The sequence below is a fragment of the Dermacentor albipictus genome, chromosome 5 (genome assembly GCF_038994185.2).
Source record: "Dermacentor albipictus isolate Rhodes 1998 colony chromosome 5, USDA_Dalb.pri_finalv2, whole genome shotgun sequence".
Lineage (NCBI taxonomy): Eukaryota > Metazoa > Arthropoda > Arachnida > Ixodida > Ixodidae > Dermacentor > Dermacentor albipictus.
This window is the reverse complement of record NC_091825.1, coordinates 121,376,419-121,397,353: the sequence shown is the minus strand read 5'-3', so window position 1 is coordinate 121,397,353 and position 20,935 is coordinate 121,376,419. Positions and strand designations below refer to the sequence as shown.

The 20,935-nt window shown below is 47.0% G+C and overlaps 2 protein-coding genes across 5 annotated transcripts in view; one reads left to right on the top strand and one right to left on the bottom strand.

The window, feature by feature from the left end:
• Positions 1-2,307: 2,307 nt before the first annotated feature.
• Positions 2,308-3,634, bottom strand: LOC135911614 (LYR motif-containing protein 2). The gene is made up of 3 exons (XM_065443941.1): positions 3,531-3,634; positions 3,298-3,438; positions 2,308-2,465 (listed from the first exon to the last, which is right to left on the bottom strand). Exons 1-3 carry the CDS (start codon positions 3,621-3,623, stop codon positions 2,388-2,390), a joined length of 312 nt encoding a protein of 103 aa, XP_065300013.1. The 5' UTR covers positions 3,624-3,634; the 3' UTR covers positions 2,308-2,387.
• A 1,018-nt stretch (positions 3,635-4,652) lies between these two features.
• The window catches only part of LOC135911612 (uncharacterized), a 567,380-nt gene continuing 551,097 nt past the window's right edge, over positions 4,653-20,935 (top strand). For 2 of the 4 annotated variants that reach the window (XM_065443937.2, XM_065443933.2), the window contains exon 1: positions 4,653-4,782. The gene's annotated coding sequence lies outside the window, so the exon portion shown is untranslated. Of the gene's footprint in view, positions 4,790-16,729; positions 16,885-20,935 lie in introns of those variants that run through there. The other 2 variants (XM_065443934.2, XM_065443936.2) reach the window with 2 other exon arrangements.

Sequence of the window (20,935 nt, the reverse complement as noted above, 5' to 3'; positions counted from 1 at the left end):
TGCCACCCTGGGGCTTGACAGTATTGCTTCTATAGTTTTGAGGTTGATGACCTTCACCTAAGGCAAGAAATAGAAAGTCAAAACCACTATGTCATTACACATCAAATGTGGTGCAAGTTGAATATTTTCTGTCTTACCAAGCCTCTTCTGGCTGTTGGGCATTGCAGAAACACAATTTATTTATGGAGCTCAACTTAATATTCCTTTTTAGTGTTCCTTTAAAGAAAAGGTGCGATACAAGAAGCATTGTGTCAACAGAGAAGCCCTGCTTTGTCTTTCATCCTCAAGTTGGGTTTTTATGCTGCTCTAAGATGCACAGAATGGGCATCATGATTTTTAAGTGTTGTCATTGTGTAAAAGAGAGCAGGTCCACATAGTTCAGCAAAAATGTGTTCCGCAAGCGAAATGCTATGGCTGGCGTACACATGACTGGCAACTCCAGTTGTGCATTGCCTCATGTGGGAATGCAATATACTAAAGAAATTTCAAGAGAAATGCCTGCCTAAGGTGATCACATTGTTTGATGGCTAAGTCTGACCACGGGCTAATATTAAAAGAGACAATTAACCATAGATCTTTACATGTGAAGCTTTCGTAGTCAGTGACACTCAGCCCAGTCTCCCTCCCCTTTACCCATGTCCCAAGATAGGCCTTGAGCCATCATTTAGACAAATCATTACCTTTATCTCTGTGAAGGAAAGTGCAGAAATATTAAACTTTTACTTGTGAATCGGTTCAAGCTCTGATGGAACTGCACTTCTGTGTAATGAAAAGTTGGTACTGCGTAAGCTGTGATGCACAAGTCACGGTACAAACCAAGAACAACACAAGTCCTTAAACGATCCTCAAGACTTTTTATACAGAAACCCCGCAACACTCCTGCAGTGGTTACGGCAACTTTGTGGCCACCACAACTGAAAGCAAGGTCACTGCATATAAGCGGGTTTGTAGCATGTTCAATAGGATTGCCAACAGTCTCGAATATAGGGGGACAGTTACGACTTTTAAGTAAATGTCCAAACTCAAACCAGTCAGGACAGATTAATGTCCCAGCTTTTCATTTTTTTTCTAATGAATTGCAATCGCTAAATCATATTTTCTCTTTATGGTGCCCGATAGCTTGGTTGCATATTCTTCTCTTTTGTCTTCTGTTGCTTGTCAAACATAGAGATGGTTTTTGTTTTTGTTGTGGCTCTACTTCTGTCTTAAGCTCTAACCATTCACAGCACCTGTATGTGTAATGGTAACTGTGTTAGCCATGTAACTATTCCACCTTTCTTGTCAGAAATCAGAGACATACATACAGACAGCTCATGGCACTGACAAGGTTTGTGACAAGGTGTATCGCCAATAATTCCCATGTTGACTTTGCAGCCATGCTAGTGCCAGATTTTTGTTTTAGTAACATTAGCGTGAAATTATGTGGTAGATATTACAATTACTAGTATTTAGTATTCATTGAGAGGTCAATGATGATGACATATTACATAATTTATTGTGATAAAAACTACATGCACACTTCAAGCGAATCTTCAGCACCACTATGGGGCTTCGCATATATTTAGGCATATATATGCTATGCGCTTGTCATGCCGTATATGCAGGTTATATTTCTACACTATTCAATCACTAAAGTTGTTTACACCAGGTCTTATGTTCTTGACCTAATTACACCTCAAAATTTTGAGAATGGCAGCCCAAAACAAATATCATGAAAGATGTTTACAGCGCATGCCTTTTATGTGAAATCTTCTCAGACTATTGAATATCATTAGAAGTTCAAAACAGTATCAGTGCTCGAACCTGAAACTGATGTAAATTTACTCCTGTAGCTCTTCATAGTAGTCCCTGTGTGATGTCATTACAGGTCCTACAGGTTGTGTTAATGTTTTGAAGGGTGGAAGAAATTTTGGCACAGATGCATATGTCACGTCTGAATTAGTCAGACCCGTGTACAGTTGGAACACTGTCTGAGAAGTTCGTGTGCATAGCTAAACGTTTTTTCGGAGTCAGTAGTTCAACCTTGAGGTGAAACTGCCAATTTTTTACTGCCCTTAGCTTTTCCGACTGCTACAACAGTTTGCCAAAATTTGTGTTACGGGTTTTTGTTGAAATGGCTTCAATTGTGGAAACCTTTGAAAGCACTGCAACTAAGGAGGGCACCCATAGCAGAGGCCACTTCCATAGGTGCACTGAAGGAAGGCTTCATGATTACCAAGTGCGCATCCAAAGCAACTAGGTAGCATTAGCATTTTAAATGGTGGTGCCGGAAAAGTGCATGTGGCCACAAGATGATCACACCTAATATAAGCAATGAAAGAAATAACTTTTATTATGATATGGGTGAGCCTTTGACTGAATAAGGGAAAGTTCTATGAACTACGCAGCTACTTTGAAAGATGTACAGATGACTGGAGTTCCTTGAGTGCCAGTTTTCCCCGGGCGATGTGCATCTTGATAGCATCCTGAAACGACAAGACACACGAGAGGCTACATTTTAACTAAGAGATCAACATGACCTGTGTTTTAACTACTGTTGAGTAAACGTCTCAAAACAACTCAAGGAATATAAGACACACCGTAGCAGTGGGCCAGGTTTAATTTTGGTTATAGTAAGAAATGGTGGCTACAATTCACTGTTTTCGTTGTAACTAATTACCGTTGCCAGGTTACTCATACAACAGGTCACTGACCAATGTCAAAAAAGTTTGATGTTTTGGGATCTCTACAGATCTCTTGTTCACAAGTGGTCAGCGCCTTTGTACGAATAATGCATTTACATGACCAGACGGTGTTCTGTCGAACTCTTGATTACATCACGATATGCATCTATCATCGGCACTCAAGGAAGTAATCAGCACTGCATGCAGAAGTCAAATTGTTACGAGCTTCCGCCTCGGATTGACAAGAGGTTACTAGGAAGATCTGAAGACTTCGTAAATCAGGCTTTTTAATACACGGCTAAATCGTGCGAAGATTAACCTGACTATACTACACAGTGAGTGTGCTCCAGAATGCAAATGAAGCAATCCACTTTCAAGGTTAAGCGAGTGGGCTATTAAAACGGGCTTTATTTCGCCCACTGACTGGACTGAGCGATAAATTATGTTGGCATTTCTTTGCATTAATTGCAATAACTGAAGACAGACACGGTAATAAACTGACGTCTTTAATGACGTGAACCGTTTGGTTTTGACAGACCCTCGTTCATCGTCCGCATACTTCGTTGTTGGCACTTATATGTCACGTGGCAGTCGCTAACACAAATGCAGCTGTCACCGTGAGCACAAGACACACCTCCTCTGTAACGTGCTTGTTGCTGTCAAAATCATGTCTCGCCCAAACCTGCAGCTCCTTTCTTTGCCGCTCGTCACCAACAGCACGTATCGTTCGCAGAGTATCTCGATACAGTTTGAGAACTTCTTGCCTCAGCATGAACTGTAAGACATTGATCATCAGCGACAAGCGTAATTATTTCTGTGAATAAAGCGCTTGAACGTGCAAACACCCGTGCATGTGTGAAAACATACTCTCTTTAGCGTCATCATATTCGAAGTATTCGTACTGAAGGAAGCTGCCATCTTGCTCCTTACTCGTATATAGCTATGCCTGCCCTGTCTCATCCCAATCGTAGTTTCCCAGCCACTCGTTCTTGAAGTCCACTACAGCGGCGCCACCTTCCCAAAAGTTGACTTCGCTTCTTTGATTTTTAATGCGGTACATCAGCTGAAACGAAGGTGACGTCGCCCTAACTGTGTGCAGTAAACTGCGAATATCTTTGAAAAACAAATTACCAACAAGCTAGGCTACGTCATTACGCCCTTTTCCGTTGTTGCATAAACTTTTTTTCTTCCGCCTTGGTTACCACCATTTTAGTGACATATGCCCTCCCTGCAAAGGTTAAAATCAAATGGTAGTGGACACCGGAACCGTCCCTATTTTTGTTTCCTACAGCCGCCATCCATCCTGCATCGCGCAACGATTTGTTTATTTGTTTATCACGCAATTTGTAAATGAATCCCCAAAGAGGTGACTTCAAAAACGGTCTTTTGTCGTCTGCTCAAGCAGACCAACTACAGCCACGAAAGTCATTGACACTTTCACGTTTGGAATCGTGCATGTATGTGTTATATTTAGTATAGTTTGCATAATTGTTTGATTGTATTTGTTTCTTAGCTGATATTGGACCGTATTCGACCATAGATGGTCTCCAACACAGGACGTCTATGACGTGTTTTTGACTGTCAAAATCACTTCCGTCTAATTCAACAAGAAAAAGCACAACCTTTAAGATTCGCTTCCTAAATATATAGGGCGTAACTCTACTAGGCGTGGATTTACTTGAAAAAGCCATGGCCTCGGAGATTGCTATCGACCTGGGAAAAGCAACAAAGTGGTACCGCAGTACCGTGTGGTAAGTTTGCCGGGAGATGGCGACACCAGTCCATTGAGTTGACTTGATTTCGTGCACATTTTCAAACATATTCGTGGACCGCAGTTTCTCCACTTCTCAATATCGCACTAAAGTGTGTCTGATAAGAGCAAAAAATAAAACTGTTTGTTGCATAATAGTTCGTTAAAGTTAAGTTTGTTAACGCCACCGCATGCAATCGCTGTAGATGCCCATGGTTACCTTTGGTCCCGATGCCTATTGCCATCTGGTGCACTTCGCGCAAATCTTGCTGCCAACCTTTGTACCACGTGACGGCCAGCTTTATGCGCGGGCGGTGAGCGTCTGGTACGTGCGTGTGTGGTGTGGACCGCGCTCACGGAACTGCGGCGGTGAGTCGTACGTTTGTTTTTACTTTCAGTATTGAACATTGGGCGCGCAACCGTGGAACCGAACCTTCCACAACGCCTAGGCGACACACGTATGCGCCTGTTGCCGCGACGCCGGGGCTGCGGGTTTCGGTTGAGACGGCCGCAGTGCTTGCTATTTACCTGCACGTCTGGAACCCGGCAACCTCGCAGCGCGCCGTGAGCACAGTCGCGCGCCAACTCCCGCCAGCTGAGCGTGACATATTCGTACGCGACTGTCTGGTTTCAGCTTCCAATCGCGTTTTCAGGTTTTTTTTCGATGCTAACGCGCGATATATGCGTCGACGGCCACGGACGATTACCCCGAAGGGAACTCTCGCGCTTCCTGTACTACTCTTTCTTTGATCGCAGCACGAAGTCCGTCTGTGACGAACGCATGCCGGTGTGCTTTTTTTCTTTTTGCGCGAGTTTTGTTTTCGCCTTGTTTTACTACGTGCTAAACACGGCGCTGGCACCCTGAAAATTTGCGCGCTCTTCTGCTTGTGTCGATTCGCACTTCGGGTTCGCTTTATTTGTGTACTTTTCCGCAACTTTATCGCGCCAATTTGTCGTTGAGAGGTGTGGTTTTTTTGCAGACCGGTGCGCTGGTCGGTCTGCGCTTAGCTGCATACGCACAGACGAAACCTTGGGGGCGCTTGTCGTGTATTTGCATTTTTTTTCTTCCGTCTGTGTCGCTTCGCGTAATGCGGCGCGCAAAGATTTCGCAGGTGCGGGCGTTACCCTCAGGTTGTGCGCGTGTATGCGCACCGCGGTAGCTTCGCCTAGCTTCGCCAACAGCGGCGCCGGTTTGTGTCTGCGCCGTTGCAGCAGCAGCAGCAGCTGTGTAATTCTGGCTGTGTGTTCTCCGTGTAGCTAAGCTGTGTCAGATCCGAGGAACCGAATCGAAATCCGGCTGAAACCGTGTCGCGCGAGGAAACGTCGCGACCGTGACCTCGAACCGAACGGAACCTGTAACAGAGACGAATCTTTTCGTGTTATTGGCCTTCCGAGTATTTCTTATTTTTTTTTTCTCTTCTTTTTTCCCTCTTCTCTCGATTCTTTCGCTGGCGTACATAGATCGGTGTTTCTCCGCTTGCTCTTTCCATGACGACCATGCTGCGCTGCTTGTTTCAACTTTCTTTAATACTGCATGAAAACGGTGTAAAACGCACGCACGTAGGAAGCTAAAAGCGTTGGGAATTAATTGGACTGCAGGAGACGCTTCGCTTATTGCTTGTCACTCGCTGCGTTTTCGGACGACATGGCAATACACGGCGGAGTCACACTGCAGTGTGTGCGTGTGTGTGTGTGTGTGTGTGTGTGTGTGTGTGTGTGTGTGTGTGTGTGTGTGTGTGTGTGTGTGTGTGTGTGTGTGTGTGTGTGTCGAAAATGCGCTTCACGCCGAAATATTCCAGTAAGTTATCGGACATCAGCTTCGCTGGACGTTAGTAACCGAAGCTCATCTTGAAGACGCTGTTCCTGGCAATTGATGCTAACTACGCCTGTGCAGAGACACGCGATTAGTCCCTGCCATGGGCAGTATAACTATAAATGCGGCTACCTGTAGAATTCATTGGTCTGTTCTCGATCATCCGCGCTTAAACACCACTTGCGTATGGTTTGCAAGACAGCCTTCTGCCTGAAATCTCGCGAAATCACTTTGGAATGCGGTGGTTTCGTGTGTAGGAGGCGATGTTGGTACGTGTAGCTACCCACACGCGTGCGAGCAGACGACACGTTAGCGTGAGTTTAAACGCGAACAAACAACGGCAACGAGGCCAGAACACGTACGCTCTTGCGCGTGGTGTAGGGGTTGAAGGACGGGACTTCGGGATGAAAAACCAAAACTTGGGAGGATTTATTTACATATTATACAAGGAGGTGAGCGACAGTAACATTCGTACAGTCATTACGGACCGGCAGCAACTCGGACGCTGCGGCCCGCGGCAAGAAGTTCGAGAGAGGTGAATCAGGGAATCAGGGCATGTCCCAGAATCTCAGGTCTCTCTGGAAGGCTTCTTATAAGCCCTTCGAGCACTGCAAGTCACGTCATGTTTGACCAATGGGAGAGTCCACTCCGATGACGCCACTTGCAGCCAATGGTAGGCGCCCGTGTCGTGGTGTCACACCTGGCGGGGCTCTCTGCTGTCTTGCCTCGCAGACTGGCAATCCACTTGTAGGCTGGAGAAGGAGCGGGGGGGCGCCCGTGCACCTGCTTCATTGTCGGATGCCCACCTGCTCCCGGTGACTCGGCTCCGCAGTGGTGGCAAATGCCTTCTTCAAAGACGAAGGGGGTCGATTGCGCTCCATTGTCCCAGGCCCCCTTCTAATCCCGGCGACGCACGAACTTGTTGCCTTAAACTTGTTTGCTCGGCCGCTTCTCTGGAATGCGCTTTCCTGCTTCCGCATTCCTCAATTAGCTGTGCTGCCACTCGAAGCGGTTTGGGGAACTCGAAGTAGCCTCAGGAACCAGCTCCATATCTAACAGCTCGTCCTCGCCCCGGTTGTTCTGAATGGCCGGTGAACTCAATTCGCTGGCCAGGAGGAACGCTGAAAGAAGCTGCAGGGTACTGGGGTCGAGCCTCGTTTGACGAACTTCGGGATCCTTGGCCCTGGAGAACAGACGTCAAACAAACAAAACAGCACAGCGCTGCACCACGCGTAAGCGCAGGCTCTTCACCCCTGACTCGCCAGACTATTACTGAGTCAAAATCAACCCTGATCTTTTATTTCCCCAATTTCGACAACAGTTCCAACCACCCTTCCAAACAGCTATCCATTTCTCCTCGATTGCCGACAAGACCAGAGTACTATTGTTGTTGCAAAACAAAAGGGTCGTTGACGATGCAAACAACAAATGAAAACAGCCGAACATAACTTAAGTGGCCTAACTACACGAACAGCATGTTTCCAATCTATCGCAGTGGCGTACTTATCGCACGTAATGGTGCCACTGAACAATCTGGTCAACCTCACAAGTACGTAATCACAAGCGCACTAGCCTTGTGGTCACTAAACAAAACGCGTACTTGCGTTGTAGGCAAACTTTTCATTTACGCTTACTCACGTTTCTTCCCTGAAAGTCCTACAGGACACGTGGCGTAAACGAACAATTAACTTGCGGGACTTATACACTCCGCAGAACTCTTAAAATGATGCGTCTTCTACTAACTCTTTCCACGCACGTTCACTAAAGAAGTCAGAATACACGGCTGCCCTCACACACACACTAGCAACCCAGTCATAAAGTCTGCTTCCTTCCGTCCACACAGGACACGCGCTAATGGAACTAAGAACGCTTCTCCGTGCAAATCATGCACTTACTAAAAACCTACGCGCTTAACCTTACAAAATTCAAAAACACTTAAAAAGAAAGAAGGTTAAATAACACACACGCGCGTTACCATAGGCCTTTCAACAGTAACCTTGACCCTCAGGTTACTTACACACAAAAAAAAAGCCTATCTACTTATTAATGAGCATCTCGCGAGACTACATGTTTACTTAAAACGCATCTTTCAAATCTCGGAGCTTCTCAAACAAATCATAAGCAGAGCTCATACCTTACCCCTTGAAAGAAATCCTAGTCTCAAATCGCGAAAACTTTCCGATGCTCAAAAATAAAAAAAAAACACGTTTCACTTCTACGGAAGCTCTTGGCCTCCCTTTGCAAACGCTTACGTCTGACTCATACTTTGAGTCTAACCCGGGGTGGACGTGGTCTGAAAGCTACTCTGGCTGCCGAGAGACAACAAAAGGGCTGATTCACTATCAGCTCCCCCAAGACGTTACGGTCTCCTGCCAATTTGCGTCCTCGCGCCCCGCTTTCAACACGAACTCGATTGACCGCGTCGCTACTCCCCACCTGGTCTCGTCCTGCCACCTTGCGTTTCTTCGAACTGCACGCTGAGCTATGAAAAGAACTACGGAACGACGAGGAGATTAACAGCCTCGTGCCCTTTGTCCGCGTCCGTGCAGAGCATTCTTCGCGGTGCCCCTTTGACCGGTGGCTCGACCATTCTGGATGCGTCAACATCGTCCTTGACGACCGCACCTTTTTCCTCGCGCCCTGCCCATTTGGGTTTCTCGCCATCTTTGGCGGCGCCTCATTAGTTACCGACTTTCGGTTTTTACTGCACTTCTTTTTACGGCGCTTTCTCTTTGCACTCGTTTTCATGTCGCCTCGTGCCTCGTGCTGGCCGGTACACATTTCGTCGGCCCGGATCGGCCTCCTACCCGCACAGTCTGAGTGATTCTTACTTAAACCAACACTCTCTCTGCCTCGACTGGCGGACAGCTCAACCGACTCTGGTACAATGCAGTAGGCTTTACTCGAGTAAGACAACTCGCACTCTTGCGAACTGCCCTCTACTACATTGCCCAGCTCACGCTGTGAATCGGCACACAGCCCGTCGGTATCGATCGCTATCTCACGCGCACAGTCCGAATGATTAATAACTGGATCATTCCTCTCTAGGCTATCTAGACTGGCGGAGAGCCGCACCGATCCCTGAACAATGCAGTTGTTCTCTCGTGAGCTACGGAGCTCGCCACCCCGAGAACTATTCTCAACTGCATCGTCCAGCTCGCACTTCACTTCTGCACGCACATCTGGCTCTACATGGGTGCTCGCTTCTGTCGGGTCAGAAGTGCCCTTCTCTTCGCTAGCAACCTCGCTAACATTACCAGCGACGCACACGCTCGGTAACTGTGCCAATTTGTTCGCAGCTGGCCTAGCTGTCTCCACAGTCATCTGTTGGCACAGCACCTCGTCGCTCTCACTACGGCCTTTAACGGCCTCTGTTGCCACTAAGGCATCGTTAGCAGCTAGCGTTTTCCCTTCACTTATGAATCGGCAGCCAATCTCACAGGCACTACTCTTTTCGTCGGCTTCTCGCGAAAATCTGCTCGATGCTGCCTCATTCTTTCGCTCTGTACTACCTACAGAATTCTCAGACAGCCGTTGTCTCTGTGCCAATAACTGATCACAATACTGTAGCTCTTTGATCAGTGCTGCCTTCTCTCTCTCATACTTTTCCTCTCGCTCACGTTCGCGTGCCTTCTCACGTTCGTGACGCTGACACCTAAGAGTAAGTTCTTGAAGCTCCTGCTTCCGTTCATTCTCGCGTTCTTCACGCTGACGCTCACTCCTAAGCTCACGACGCTCTCGCAAACGTACACGACGCACACGCTCCCGTGGCTCCTGTATCACCTCCCAAGCAAGCCTAATACTTTCATCATCATTGCCACTATCTTGAATCGCCTTTATGATAGCTGGCGTTTCCATCCGTTCGTCCGCCTCAACTCCCAAATCGTCGCACACCAACAACAAGTCTAACCTCGTCAACCTTCTAAGATCCATGGCAGCTGCCCCGACAGGTGGTTAAAACTGTTTTCCTTAATTAATTTGTGCAAACACACAATGCAACAAATTCCCGATTCCCAGAACTATCAAAATTGAACACACAACCTTTGAGTCTGGCGAATCATAAGGAAAAAAACCACGCGCTCACTTACGGTTGCAGCACCCTGCCATCCGGTTCGTTCGTCCGCTGTTGCCGGTTCCTTCCGGACTCCCTGGGTCGAAGGCTCGCTCCTTCTTCGATACTCCCAGTCTCTTCGGACCTCTTTCGACGAAGGCTCTCTCTTCTTCGTTCTTCCCGGTTCCTTATGATCTTTCTCGACCAAGGTTGATCCGTAGCGCTGCCACCAGCTGATGCATTCGGAGGCGATCCCACCGCTGCCACCAGATGTAGGGGTTGAAGGACGGGACTTCGGGATGAAAAACCAAAACTTGGGAGGATTTATTTACATATTATACAAGGAGGTGAGCGACAGTAACATTCGTACAGTCATTACGGACCGGCAGCAACTCGGACGCTGCGGCCCGCGGCAAGAAGTTCGAGAGAGGTGAATCAGGGAATCAGGGCATGTCCCAGAATCTCAGGTCTCTCTGGAAGGCTTCTTATAAGCCCTTCGAGCACTGCAAGTCACGTCATGTTTGACCAATGGGAGAGTCCACTCCGATGACGCCACTTGCAGCCAATGGTAGGCGCCCGTGTCGTGGTGTCACACCTGGCGGGGCTCTCTGCTGTCTTGCCTCGCAGACTGGCAATCCACTTGTAGGCTGGAGAAGGAGCGGGGGGGCGCCCGTGCACCTGCTTCATTGTCGGATGCCCACCTGCTCCCGGTGACTCGGCTCCGCAGTGGTGGCAAATGCCTTCTTCAAAGACGAAGGGGGTCGATTGCGCTCCATTGTCCCAGGCCCCCTTCTAATCCCGGCGACGCACGAACTTGTTGCCTTAAACTTGTTTGCTCGGCCGCTTCTCTGGAATGCGCTTTCCTGCTTCCGCATTCCTCAATTAGCTGTGCTGCCACTCGAAGCGGTTTGGGGAACTCGAAGTAGCCTCAGGAACCAGCTCCATATCTAACAGTGGTTACTTCAGAGCGTCGTCTGCAATCGTTGCTCAACTGGTTTCTCAACGAGCTGTAGTCCCATGACTCACTATACGTGTTGAAGCGCTGACGAAAGCGGAAATGGGAAGACTTGTTCTAGCCGATCTTGACTTTTCATCTATTCGAGAAATGTCCCAATCTGTCTTCCTTGAGGCAGCTTATCGCGGCTTGTCTCTCTCTCTCTCTCTCTCTCTCTCTCTCTCTCTCTCTCTCTCTCGATCTCTGTACTTGCATGCTTGGCTTCCCTCTTTCTCTCATGGCTTCCCTAGAGACCGAGATGCTTTTAAATCTGGCAAGACGTAGAACTGCAGACGGATGTACTGAACATGTGCATACTTTCGATATGCAGTAGAGCGCTTCTACAACGAAATGACCTGTATAACGAACAATTGATTATGTGAATGATGATTATAACGCCTGTACAACGAAGTAATTTACGCGTCTCCGTCGGCTGATCTATTGCTTTACAGCGAGAGCCACGTACCGGTGGGATCCACGTACCTGTCGAATGGGGATAGGGCAGTATTTTGCAACTTATCTACGTAGGTACACATAGGGGGACTAGTAGTATTCGTAGCTGTTCACATCTCTACGTATACAATTAAGCGCCTGCGTCGGAGTGTAGCCACGCGTACCACCGGTACCGATACCACCGTGGTATAGGGTGCCACCGTGCGCTTCTTACAGCTGCGTTAAAACTTAGCTATCTTCGAGATCGGCCTACGAAAACGGTTGCACAGTCACAGGAAATCGCGGTTAGTCCTCTAAACCCATCAAAACCGGTCCCGCACACTGACACCGTCTTGTGGTCGCCGGCGTAGCCGCAGTAGGAATATTAGTGATATCAGCGGCAGCACAGTATAGTATAGTAGTATTAATATCGATAGTCATAGTAGTGTTACGTCTTGGAAAGCACTACCCGACGGTACAGTACTAACCATCTCGAGTCACACCCCTCTCAATTCATCATCATCAGCCTGGTTACGCCCACTGCAGGGCAAAGGCCTCTCCCATACTTCTCCAACAACCCCGGTCATATACTAATTGTGGCCATGCCGTGCCTGCAAACTTCTTAGTCTCATCCGCCCACCTAACTTTCTGCCGCGCTCTGCTACGCTTCCCTTCCCTTGGAATCCATTCCGTAACCCTTAATGACCATCGGTTATCTTCCCTCCTCATTACTCAATTGTATCCCGCTATCTCGTCTCCACACGTTATGCGCGTATAGGCGGGACAGGGCGCGATCGTTGCGTGCTCTGCTTCCCAAGCTTGTTCCCCACCGTTGACAGACAGCCTGGCGGATCGCGGCACGCAACCGCAGTTGAACGCTCCCCGAACTGCCCGATAGGACGGGCGCGGGTTTCCCCGAATGTCCCGAAGTCACACCACGCGCTCGATCGCGCGGCCTAACAGCCTCTGCAGTGTTTGCTCGAAGATTGCGTGCGATATACTGCGTGGCCTTCAGTTCATTAGAGCATCGCTCGGTGAAATCCTTTCGAAGAAGGATCGCGCGAATTCTTTACAGTGCGCATGCGTTGACGGAAAATGAGTCTGCGTAGCCTTGCTTTTCTTTTTTTTTTATGAAAACGAGCACATTCTTGCGCACACTGAGATATTGTCCGAAGTTCACGGCAGATATAGTTTCAATATATATTTCGTGGATCCCGAATTTTCGTAGATTCGTGAAATGGAAGCGAGCTTGCCTAAGAAACAGTGTTAGTAACATTAAACGAATAGACATCAAGGTTTTTCGCGATGTCGGTTTGCCCGTTCATATATCCACAACCGTCGCGTCGTGCCAAATTAATACGCCGGTGCATCGTCAGATCGTTGAAGGCAAGCGACGTTGATCGATTGATACATAACTGTCACCGTATGGTAGAGGTGGAGGAATAATTTCGACTATACCTGGATTTCTCGCGCGTACGTCCTGTGCGCGGGTTTGTACAGCGGAGCTGCTATACGCTAGGTTCTGGTGCGTAGGCAAAAAAGATAGCGGCCACCCCTGAACTAAAAGAGCTAAAGCAAAAGCGTATCGCCGGGTGTGCCCCTACTGCGTTTAATCGCGAAAAGTCTCAAAACGTATTGTGATAACGAAAAATATCGTGATAAATAAAATAAAACCGAAATAGACGCTGTTTAGTACGGATTGCGGTTTGACGTCACGGGCTCTACAGGCAAACCACACAACGGTATCGAACCCCTTACCTCGTGCTGAGACGGCGTGCGGCCATTTTTATCGAATTCTTTCTTTATTCGAGGCAACTTGCAAAATTGTCTCGGGAGACGCCGCTAAATGCAGAATATACAGTGTGTTTCACGTAGCCTGAACCGAGGATTCTTAAAGGAAGTGGTTAACCGCAGGTGAATGAAACCGATGACATATGGTTCGCCGTCGTGTGACGCTCTTAGGAGTACGTTTTTATATTCCGCTTAATTAGTTGATTAACTAAGATTAATTATGCAGTTCTTTAAGTATTCACTTTAGGGTGGGTGGATTGGGAAGTCAATCCCACCGTTCGTAACCAGTTGTCAAGATTGGAGTCGGGCATGAATTAGACGGTAGCTGGCCCATGCCGTCGTCCAACTTATCCACGCTGAGGACGTTGATGAAGGGAAGGACTGCTTCTCATCGAGAACGAGGAATATGGGTTTATTTACAGCATCTACATAAGGACGTTGCCGTTCATCAGTCTAGCATGACTGCGAGAGAAAGTACACTGAGCAGCCGCACAACCGCGGTCTATAAACACTCGGTCCTCCCTCGATACCGAGGTGAGGGAAACGTTCGACCAGTAGACGAGCCGCTTTTCAGCGGGAGGGCTTCCGCACCGGGTTCACGGACCCCACCGAGGACAGACGGTCTTCGCAGAACTCGGGGCTTACGTCAGGAACGGTGCGTGGGAAGGGGCCTCCAACTACGCTCCCTCGGGGACTCCCTTGCTCACAGCAGGCTGGGTCGGCGGTGGCGTGTTCCGTCACAAAGCCTGGTTCGGCGAACTCTTCTCGGCTCCTGCGACGGAGAGTCGAGGACGCGCGTATTGTTCTCCGCACACAGTAGACTTAGTGACGCCGTGGCTAGAGGGTTGCGGTGGCTTTCCAGGAAAAGGCGACGCCGCTCTCGCACCTGGTTGGTAAAACTTGCACCTCAGCGGGCCGTTCTTAACAAGGGCCAATTGCGGTTCGTTGTGTTGTAGTCTAGATGGGGTTCAGAAACGACCGATCCAATTTTTTAGTGGCAACGTACATGTTGCGTGGCGATTTTTTTTTTCACCGTTTAATGAAAGCCCGCGAAACATGAAATAGAACCACGTGAATGAGTTCGTGCGCTGTCGTATTGCAGCGCTGTCAACCGTGCGTCGAGCCTTATCAGGAACCGCTTATCAGGTACCACGGCGCTTCCACAGCGCCGGGAGAGAAGCGGGAGAGGGAGTGACGTCACATCCGCTCTGCTAGGCAGTTTTCAGTCTGTGCCAGGCAACTGTCTTCCATTAATTAGCCTGTTAAATATCACGCCACCTTCTTGTGTGTGACGTCATTAGCAGCGTCATTACTTCCGCTTACTACTTCCGGGTTTCCAGGAATTTCGCCCAAGTCGTGCTCACATGGTGGGTCTCTAAGGTCTACGATTTTGTGCTTTGATGTCGGTAACCAGTGATTTCTAATTCTAACTATTCCAGTTATGAACTTTTAACTCAACTTATGCTCTGATATCATGTCTATAATGAAACCCATGAATTCTGCACTGTACTGCTTTTTCTTTTCTATTTTTAGTGTTACAAACATTGAGTGTCACTCCCCCCCCCCCTTTCTTTTGCGCAGCACTTCCGGTTCACCTCCTGAGACGACCAGGGCGGAAATTCAAAATAATTCAGAAAGATAGTACAGTACCGAGTTAACGTGTTTCATTATGGATATATCAGAGCATAAGTAATTTAGTTAGAAATTGAGTTACTGATGTTTCTGGAATAATTAGAATTAATTAAAAATCACTGAGACGACCAGAGACGAAATTCAAAATAAATCAGAAAAAAATTTAAACGATAGTACAGTACAAAATTCACGGATTTCATTTTAGAAATGGTATCAGAGCGTAATATTAGTTACAATTTGAGTTACTGAAGTGTCTGCAATAATTATAGTTAATTAGATATCACTGATTACCGCACACCAAAGCAGAGAATCGTAGACTTTAGTGACCCGCCACGTGAGAACGATTGTGGTGAAATTCCTGGAAACCCGGAATTAGAAAGCGAAAGTAATGACGCCACTAATGACGTCACGCACAAGAAGGTGGCGTGATATTACACCACCTAATTAATAGAAAACAGTTGCCTCCGAGTTCGGTTCCTGCGTTGCGTTCGCCTAAAGCTAATCCAAAGAACACCAACGCCGAGGTGCGAGTACCATTAAGAGACAGCTAAGTCAAAGATAAGTGTCGACTACCGTTTTCTTTTCTGATTTATTTTGAATTTACTCCCCGGTCGTCTCAGCAGGTGAACCGGAAGTGCTGCGCAAGAAGCAAGAGTGTCACTCAATGCAGAGCCAGCAGAGTTGTCGCGCTGCGTGAGTAGGCGTTTCTGGCAGGCGTTGTTTCCGCATTTGCATACGAGGATGACAGCTCTTGACACTGTCATGCATGTATGACCTTCCATTGTGTGGGTGCCCGGAGCAGTGAAGGAAAAAAAAAAATGCCAGCAATACTCCACTCCAGCTTGTATCTCTTCGCCTGACGTCTTTCTCTCGATCCCCCTCCACCGCCTTCTCTCCCCCCTCCCCCATCTCTTTGTTCTGGTCGTGGTCGTACGTGGGAAAATTAGTGGAGTTCAAACGCGCTATTGGTCGGCGGGCACAGCTGGTCGGTCTCGGTTTATCGGTGACATCTAGGTGCACGCTGTTTCGCGGCGATCTATTTTTTTTTCTTCTTCTTCTTCGTTTCCTTTTAACTTGTATCCTCGGCATATAGCGCACCTCACAGCTGCCCCTATCCCAGCCTCACGACCTGTCATATTGCTATCCGTTTGTTGGCCAACTGCTTCTGGCGGCTCTTTCTCTTCTCTCTCTCTGTCTCTTCATTGCGTGACCTACGGGCCACAATTTCTTTTCTTTCTTTCTTTCTTTCTTTCTTTCTTTCTTTCTTTCTTTCTTTCTTTCTTTCTTTCTTTCTTTCTTTCTTTCTTCTACACACGGAGGTAACGTTAGCTTTAACTGGCCTGTTCTTGTGCGTTTCGTTTTTGTTTGTTTGTTTGCCTTAAGCCTTCTCGATCTCGCTCGTGCTTTAGCCGATGTCCCCCTCTTCGTTCGAGTGTTTGACCAGCATTTGCGGCGTTCCGACATACTATACAGATTGCGTATCCGCTGTTCCCATACTCCCCATGGTGCAAGCTGCTGCACGAATGCAGACAGTTGCTTTGCGGGCTGCGCTGCGGCGGTGTAGCTGTGAGTCACCTTCGCGGCGCTAAGCGTTCGTCTTTCGCCGTCCATTGAAAGCGAGGACAATGTATACATCGAGAGAATGAAAGGAGAATAAGAAAGAGCACTGCTTTCAACTGCAGCGCCCGCATAGCGCTGCAGCTCTTCAAGTGCGCTTCGCCTGCTCCAGGATAGCGTTAAATTCGTCATAACATACAGGTAGGTAACCGTGCAGTCATTTTTTATATATTATTAGTTTATTACTATTCTCTTGAAGCCCTTCTATTTTTCTTTGTTTATCCACGCCACAGGAAGGAGCAAGTTAATTTTATTGTCTCGCTAAACATTCTATTTATTTTTTGCATGTGGATTGACGAACCTGGGTCCTTCGCGCTGTCTAGTCCATCGAATTTATCTTACGTGTTACAACTTTTGTACCTCGCCTGAACTCAGTCTGGTGATAGCGCTTTCTGTTACACGGGGTTTTGTTAAGATAGAGGTGGTATAGGTTGAAGGCGTCGAAAGAAAGAGGTCCCGAGAGGTTTTCAGTTAGCACGTTAAGCTTTCTTTTTCTATGTCAAATGCTTGTCTTTTGCTCATTTTATTTATTTACTTATTTATTTGGCAATCAATACAGCTCAGGTTTGGTGGCTCCTTGGTTAAAGCTGACGCGAGTGCTGACCACAAAGGCTCTGTGGCGCCTTGAGAGGCGCCACAAACGCAACATGCAGCGTCCATTACAGACAGCCCATTTTAGTACAGTGCACACATTGTTTGGTTAAGCTCAGGTTTGGCTTGCTTTCGGCGCCTGTAAATTATACGCGATGGTAGAAATAAGCTTGGTTAATTCTCCGGTCCTCGTACCTCGTCTTCCTTCAACGCCCGGATCTTTTTTTTTTTTTCTTCACTACCATGACTACTTACAGCTGAAGTGCACATCTGGGTGCATGCTGAGAGCAACGAGACCTTCGTTAAAGTATGTAGGACTGACCACTCGTCCGAAGTGGGGCGGCGATGCCTTGTGTGTAATTGTAAAGTGAGCGCAATTTCCTGTTTATTGGAGGGGCGCAGAAACGAGTGGTGTGCTAATATATTTTTGTTGAAGTCGAATAACCTCAACCCATCAAAGGTTAACCAAAGCAGTGAAGCACGGCGTCCAGTCTAAACCAGGCGCAGCCGACGGCGCGTTAAACTCGATGGCTTGTATTTGCAGTGGTGGAGATTCACGGGGCATCAGGGTGCCTGTTTGCTGTTGGGCTGGATCTCATAGTCTCGAAATCGTTTAGACGAAAAGCTTAACGTTGTTTTTTTTTATTTATATATCTTTCTTTTTTCTGGTGGGAACGAGCGAACGTCGTCATTCCTCTTCAGGAACAAGCATGTGATGAACTTAAAAGCCATTCGCATAAAACTGTGGCTGAAAGCAGTCCCGATGTCAGGTATACAGGCCTCTCATAATTGCACACAGAGCCACTGGTGCATATATGGTGGTGCTCATCAACCGCCGCCTGAGGTACAGGCTGACGAACTTGCGTTGACAAGGCGCACATACTACGCTGTTTGGTGAAGCGCTCATAGGTTGGATATCTGGAAAGGGTAGCTAGTGTTTTAGTACTTCGGATCAGCAAACATGACTGGGAGAGAGGGAGAGAGATCGAAGCAAGCTTGGCTTCAGTTTCTCTCCCTCTTTTCAACTTCGCAATCGCAACAAACACATTGGAATTGATTTACTGACATTCCCTTTAAATGGGGGCGGCGACAAGTATTCACCTTGCCTGTTTGAGCTAATCATGTGAGCTATACGTGCCTTTCAGTCTAGATGCCTTTTGCTTACATCTCCTTAATTTTGTTTTTCATCTTCCCGAAAACTTATATATCTGCCTCGTACCGTTATCTATGCATGTAATGGATCCGATCTTATCAAGCCATCTCTTCTCTGCTTTCTTTTTTTTCACCAATACTGTCAACGTATCATGCTTATCTCGACTACTGAGCGGATTAACGCTTCCGCCCACTTTAAATCCCCGCGCTTTTGGGAGGTACACGTTAGCGACGGGTCTTGCTGGGTGAATACCTTCGCCTTCCACTATGGAATGGGCTGAATTGTCTCCGGATTTTCTTTTTTTTTTTTACTGCAGTAGACATCTGCTTATCCTGATGTAAACATTCGCTCTGGTATGTTTTTGTCCTTAGGCAACCAGCTTGAGCCTTAAATAGCAAGGCTCAATCAAGGTGACTAATCTCGCTAATCAAGGTGGCTAACGGAAAATGTCCGTTGTATTTTTTTATTATGAATTTCAAGGTGTGTGTATTGCGATTGCGAAGTTGAAAAGAGGCAGAGAAATTGAAGCCAAGCAGCTAAGCTTCGATCTCTCTCCAAGTCATGTTTGCTGTCCAGAAGTACTAAAACAGTAGCTACCCTTTCGAGATATCCGACCTTCACGTGCGCGATGAAATTCGTTGGTGTTCTGGTGAGGAGTTTCCCGGAAGTGCGTGCGCCGATTTTAACTGGACGATCTTAACTGGAACGCCGGTGCATTTTGTATCGGGTTTTGGGGGCGTACTTTTCGAAAGTTGCGCTGTAGTCTTATAGGATTCGTGCGTAGCAGGCATGACTTCGCCTCTGCTCGGCTTCAATTTCGCAACGGGAACACGCGTCCTATAAAGTGAATGACTCGGTAGTAAATTTGTGAATGCTTTTAATTAGTCACACGTACGTTGTGATTTGTTGTACTTGTCCGCCTCCTCGCATAATACCCCTGAACAGACTGAGTCGCGCTGTCTGCCCCAAACGATTTTGAGGGAGGTAAAAGAAAAGGAGAGAGAAAGAGAGAGAGAAAAAAAAGAGAAGATCCGTGGTGTAAAGCATCGGTGTCGTGGCTTCGCCGGATTTGTGTCCGACACCACGAATCCGAATTGCAGTCTGCATGACACATTTGTAGGTGTATGCGAATATTCGAAACTTTCGAATAGCGAGCCGAATAGTCTTATTCGACTCCGTCTTCGAATCTAATAGTCGTTATTAGTACGTGCGACTGTATTTCGAATATTTTTCGAATATTTCAAAACGTCAACTGCGCCCAGCTAAACATAAAATCGGAGCGAACATACGTCAAATTTTTACCCCCACGGGCATAGTATAGACATAAAACTTGGGCTTGCGTAGTGGAGCAGACTACGTCACTTAGGTGGCCATCGTTTACAGGCTGTACAGCGATCATTCGCACCCTCTGAAGGAGTCCTTTGCGTACGGAGAAACCACTTGTTTGCTCCTGATGCACCAATTGTGCTTTGAATAAACAACGCTTCATAAAGTACTATGTAACGACACGAACTTGCTAACATTAGGATTACAGGGAGGTGAACATCGTTTTATATTAATTGTGATAACGGCGGTTCATTATTCCAAAATGTATTCGATTCGATTCGCTTCTGGCACTATTCGATTTGTGTTCGATTCGGTCTCAGAAACCACTGTTGGCACACCCCTACTGGCATTCTGTTTAACATGGATCTTCACTAATCCTGCTTTTGTTTGTTTCTAGCTTGCAGTAAACGCCGCCGGTGTACAACGAAATTTTTTGAAATAATCGCCTTCCAAATTTGAATTCCTCTACCGTGCAGATATACGCCACATTTTGATCTTCCTTGCCCCTGTACTTTGGGCCCTCGACTGTGAATAGTACTTTCATATACGGGCTACAATTTGTAGATGATTAGCGAACAGTGAAGTTTGCGTCTTAAGAAATTTAAATGTCCTGTTTGCGACGATAGAAGCCATTTTCGCACACTGTCTATATCAATCAATCAATCAATCAATCAATCAATAAAAAGAAATAGGGTTAACGGTGCTCCCATGCACGGCAAACCTTGTTAATTTTATACGGCTATAGGAACGCATAATTATGCTGCAGAAATGGCGTTTCTTTCTCTGTCATGGCTTGTATATTTGGGGAGGTGTTTCAGAGTATTGAAATTTACTAATCTGTCGTGTATGTATTCGAGATATAGGACTTCGTGTATAGTGAATCGAATACCGCGTATTCTGTTTCTGAAAAACAGGAGAAACTTCGTCTTCTCTTGATCCTGTATAGACGCAGTGCAAGTTCAAATTCCGTTCAATTCCATCCACCTTTGAAATCAGCCACAGATGAGCGGTCACCACAATCCCTGGTACGTTTTTTACAGCATGCCTATCTCTGGAGTGGAGAATACTCAAAATTTAAAACAAAAGCGTTCGTTTCCTGTTCGAAATTTTCTGTGTTCGGAT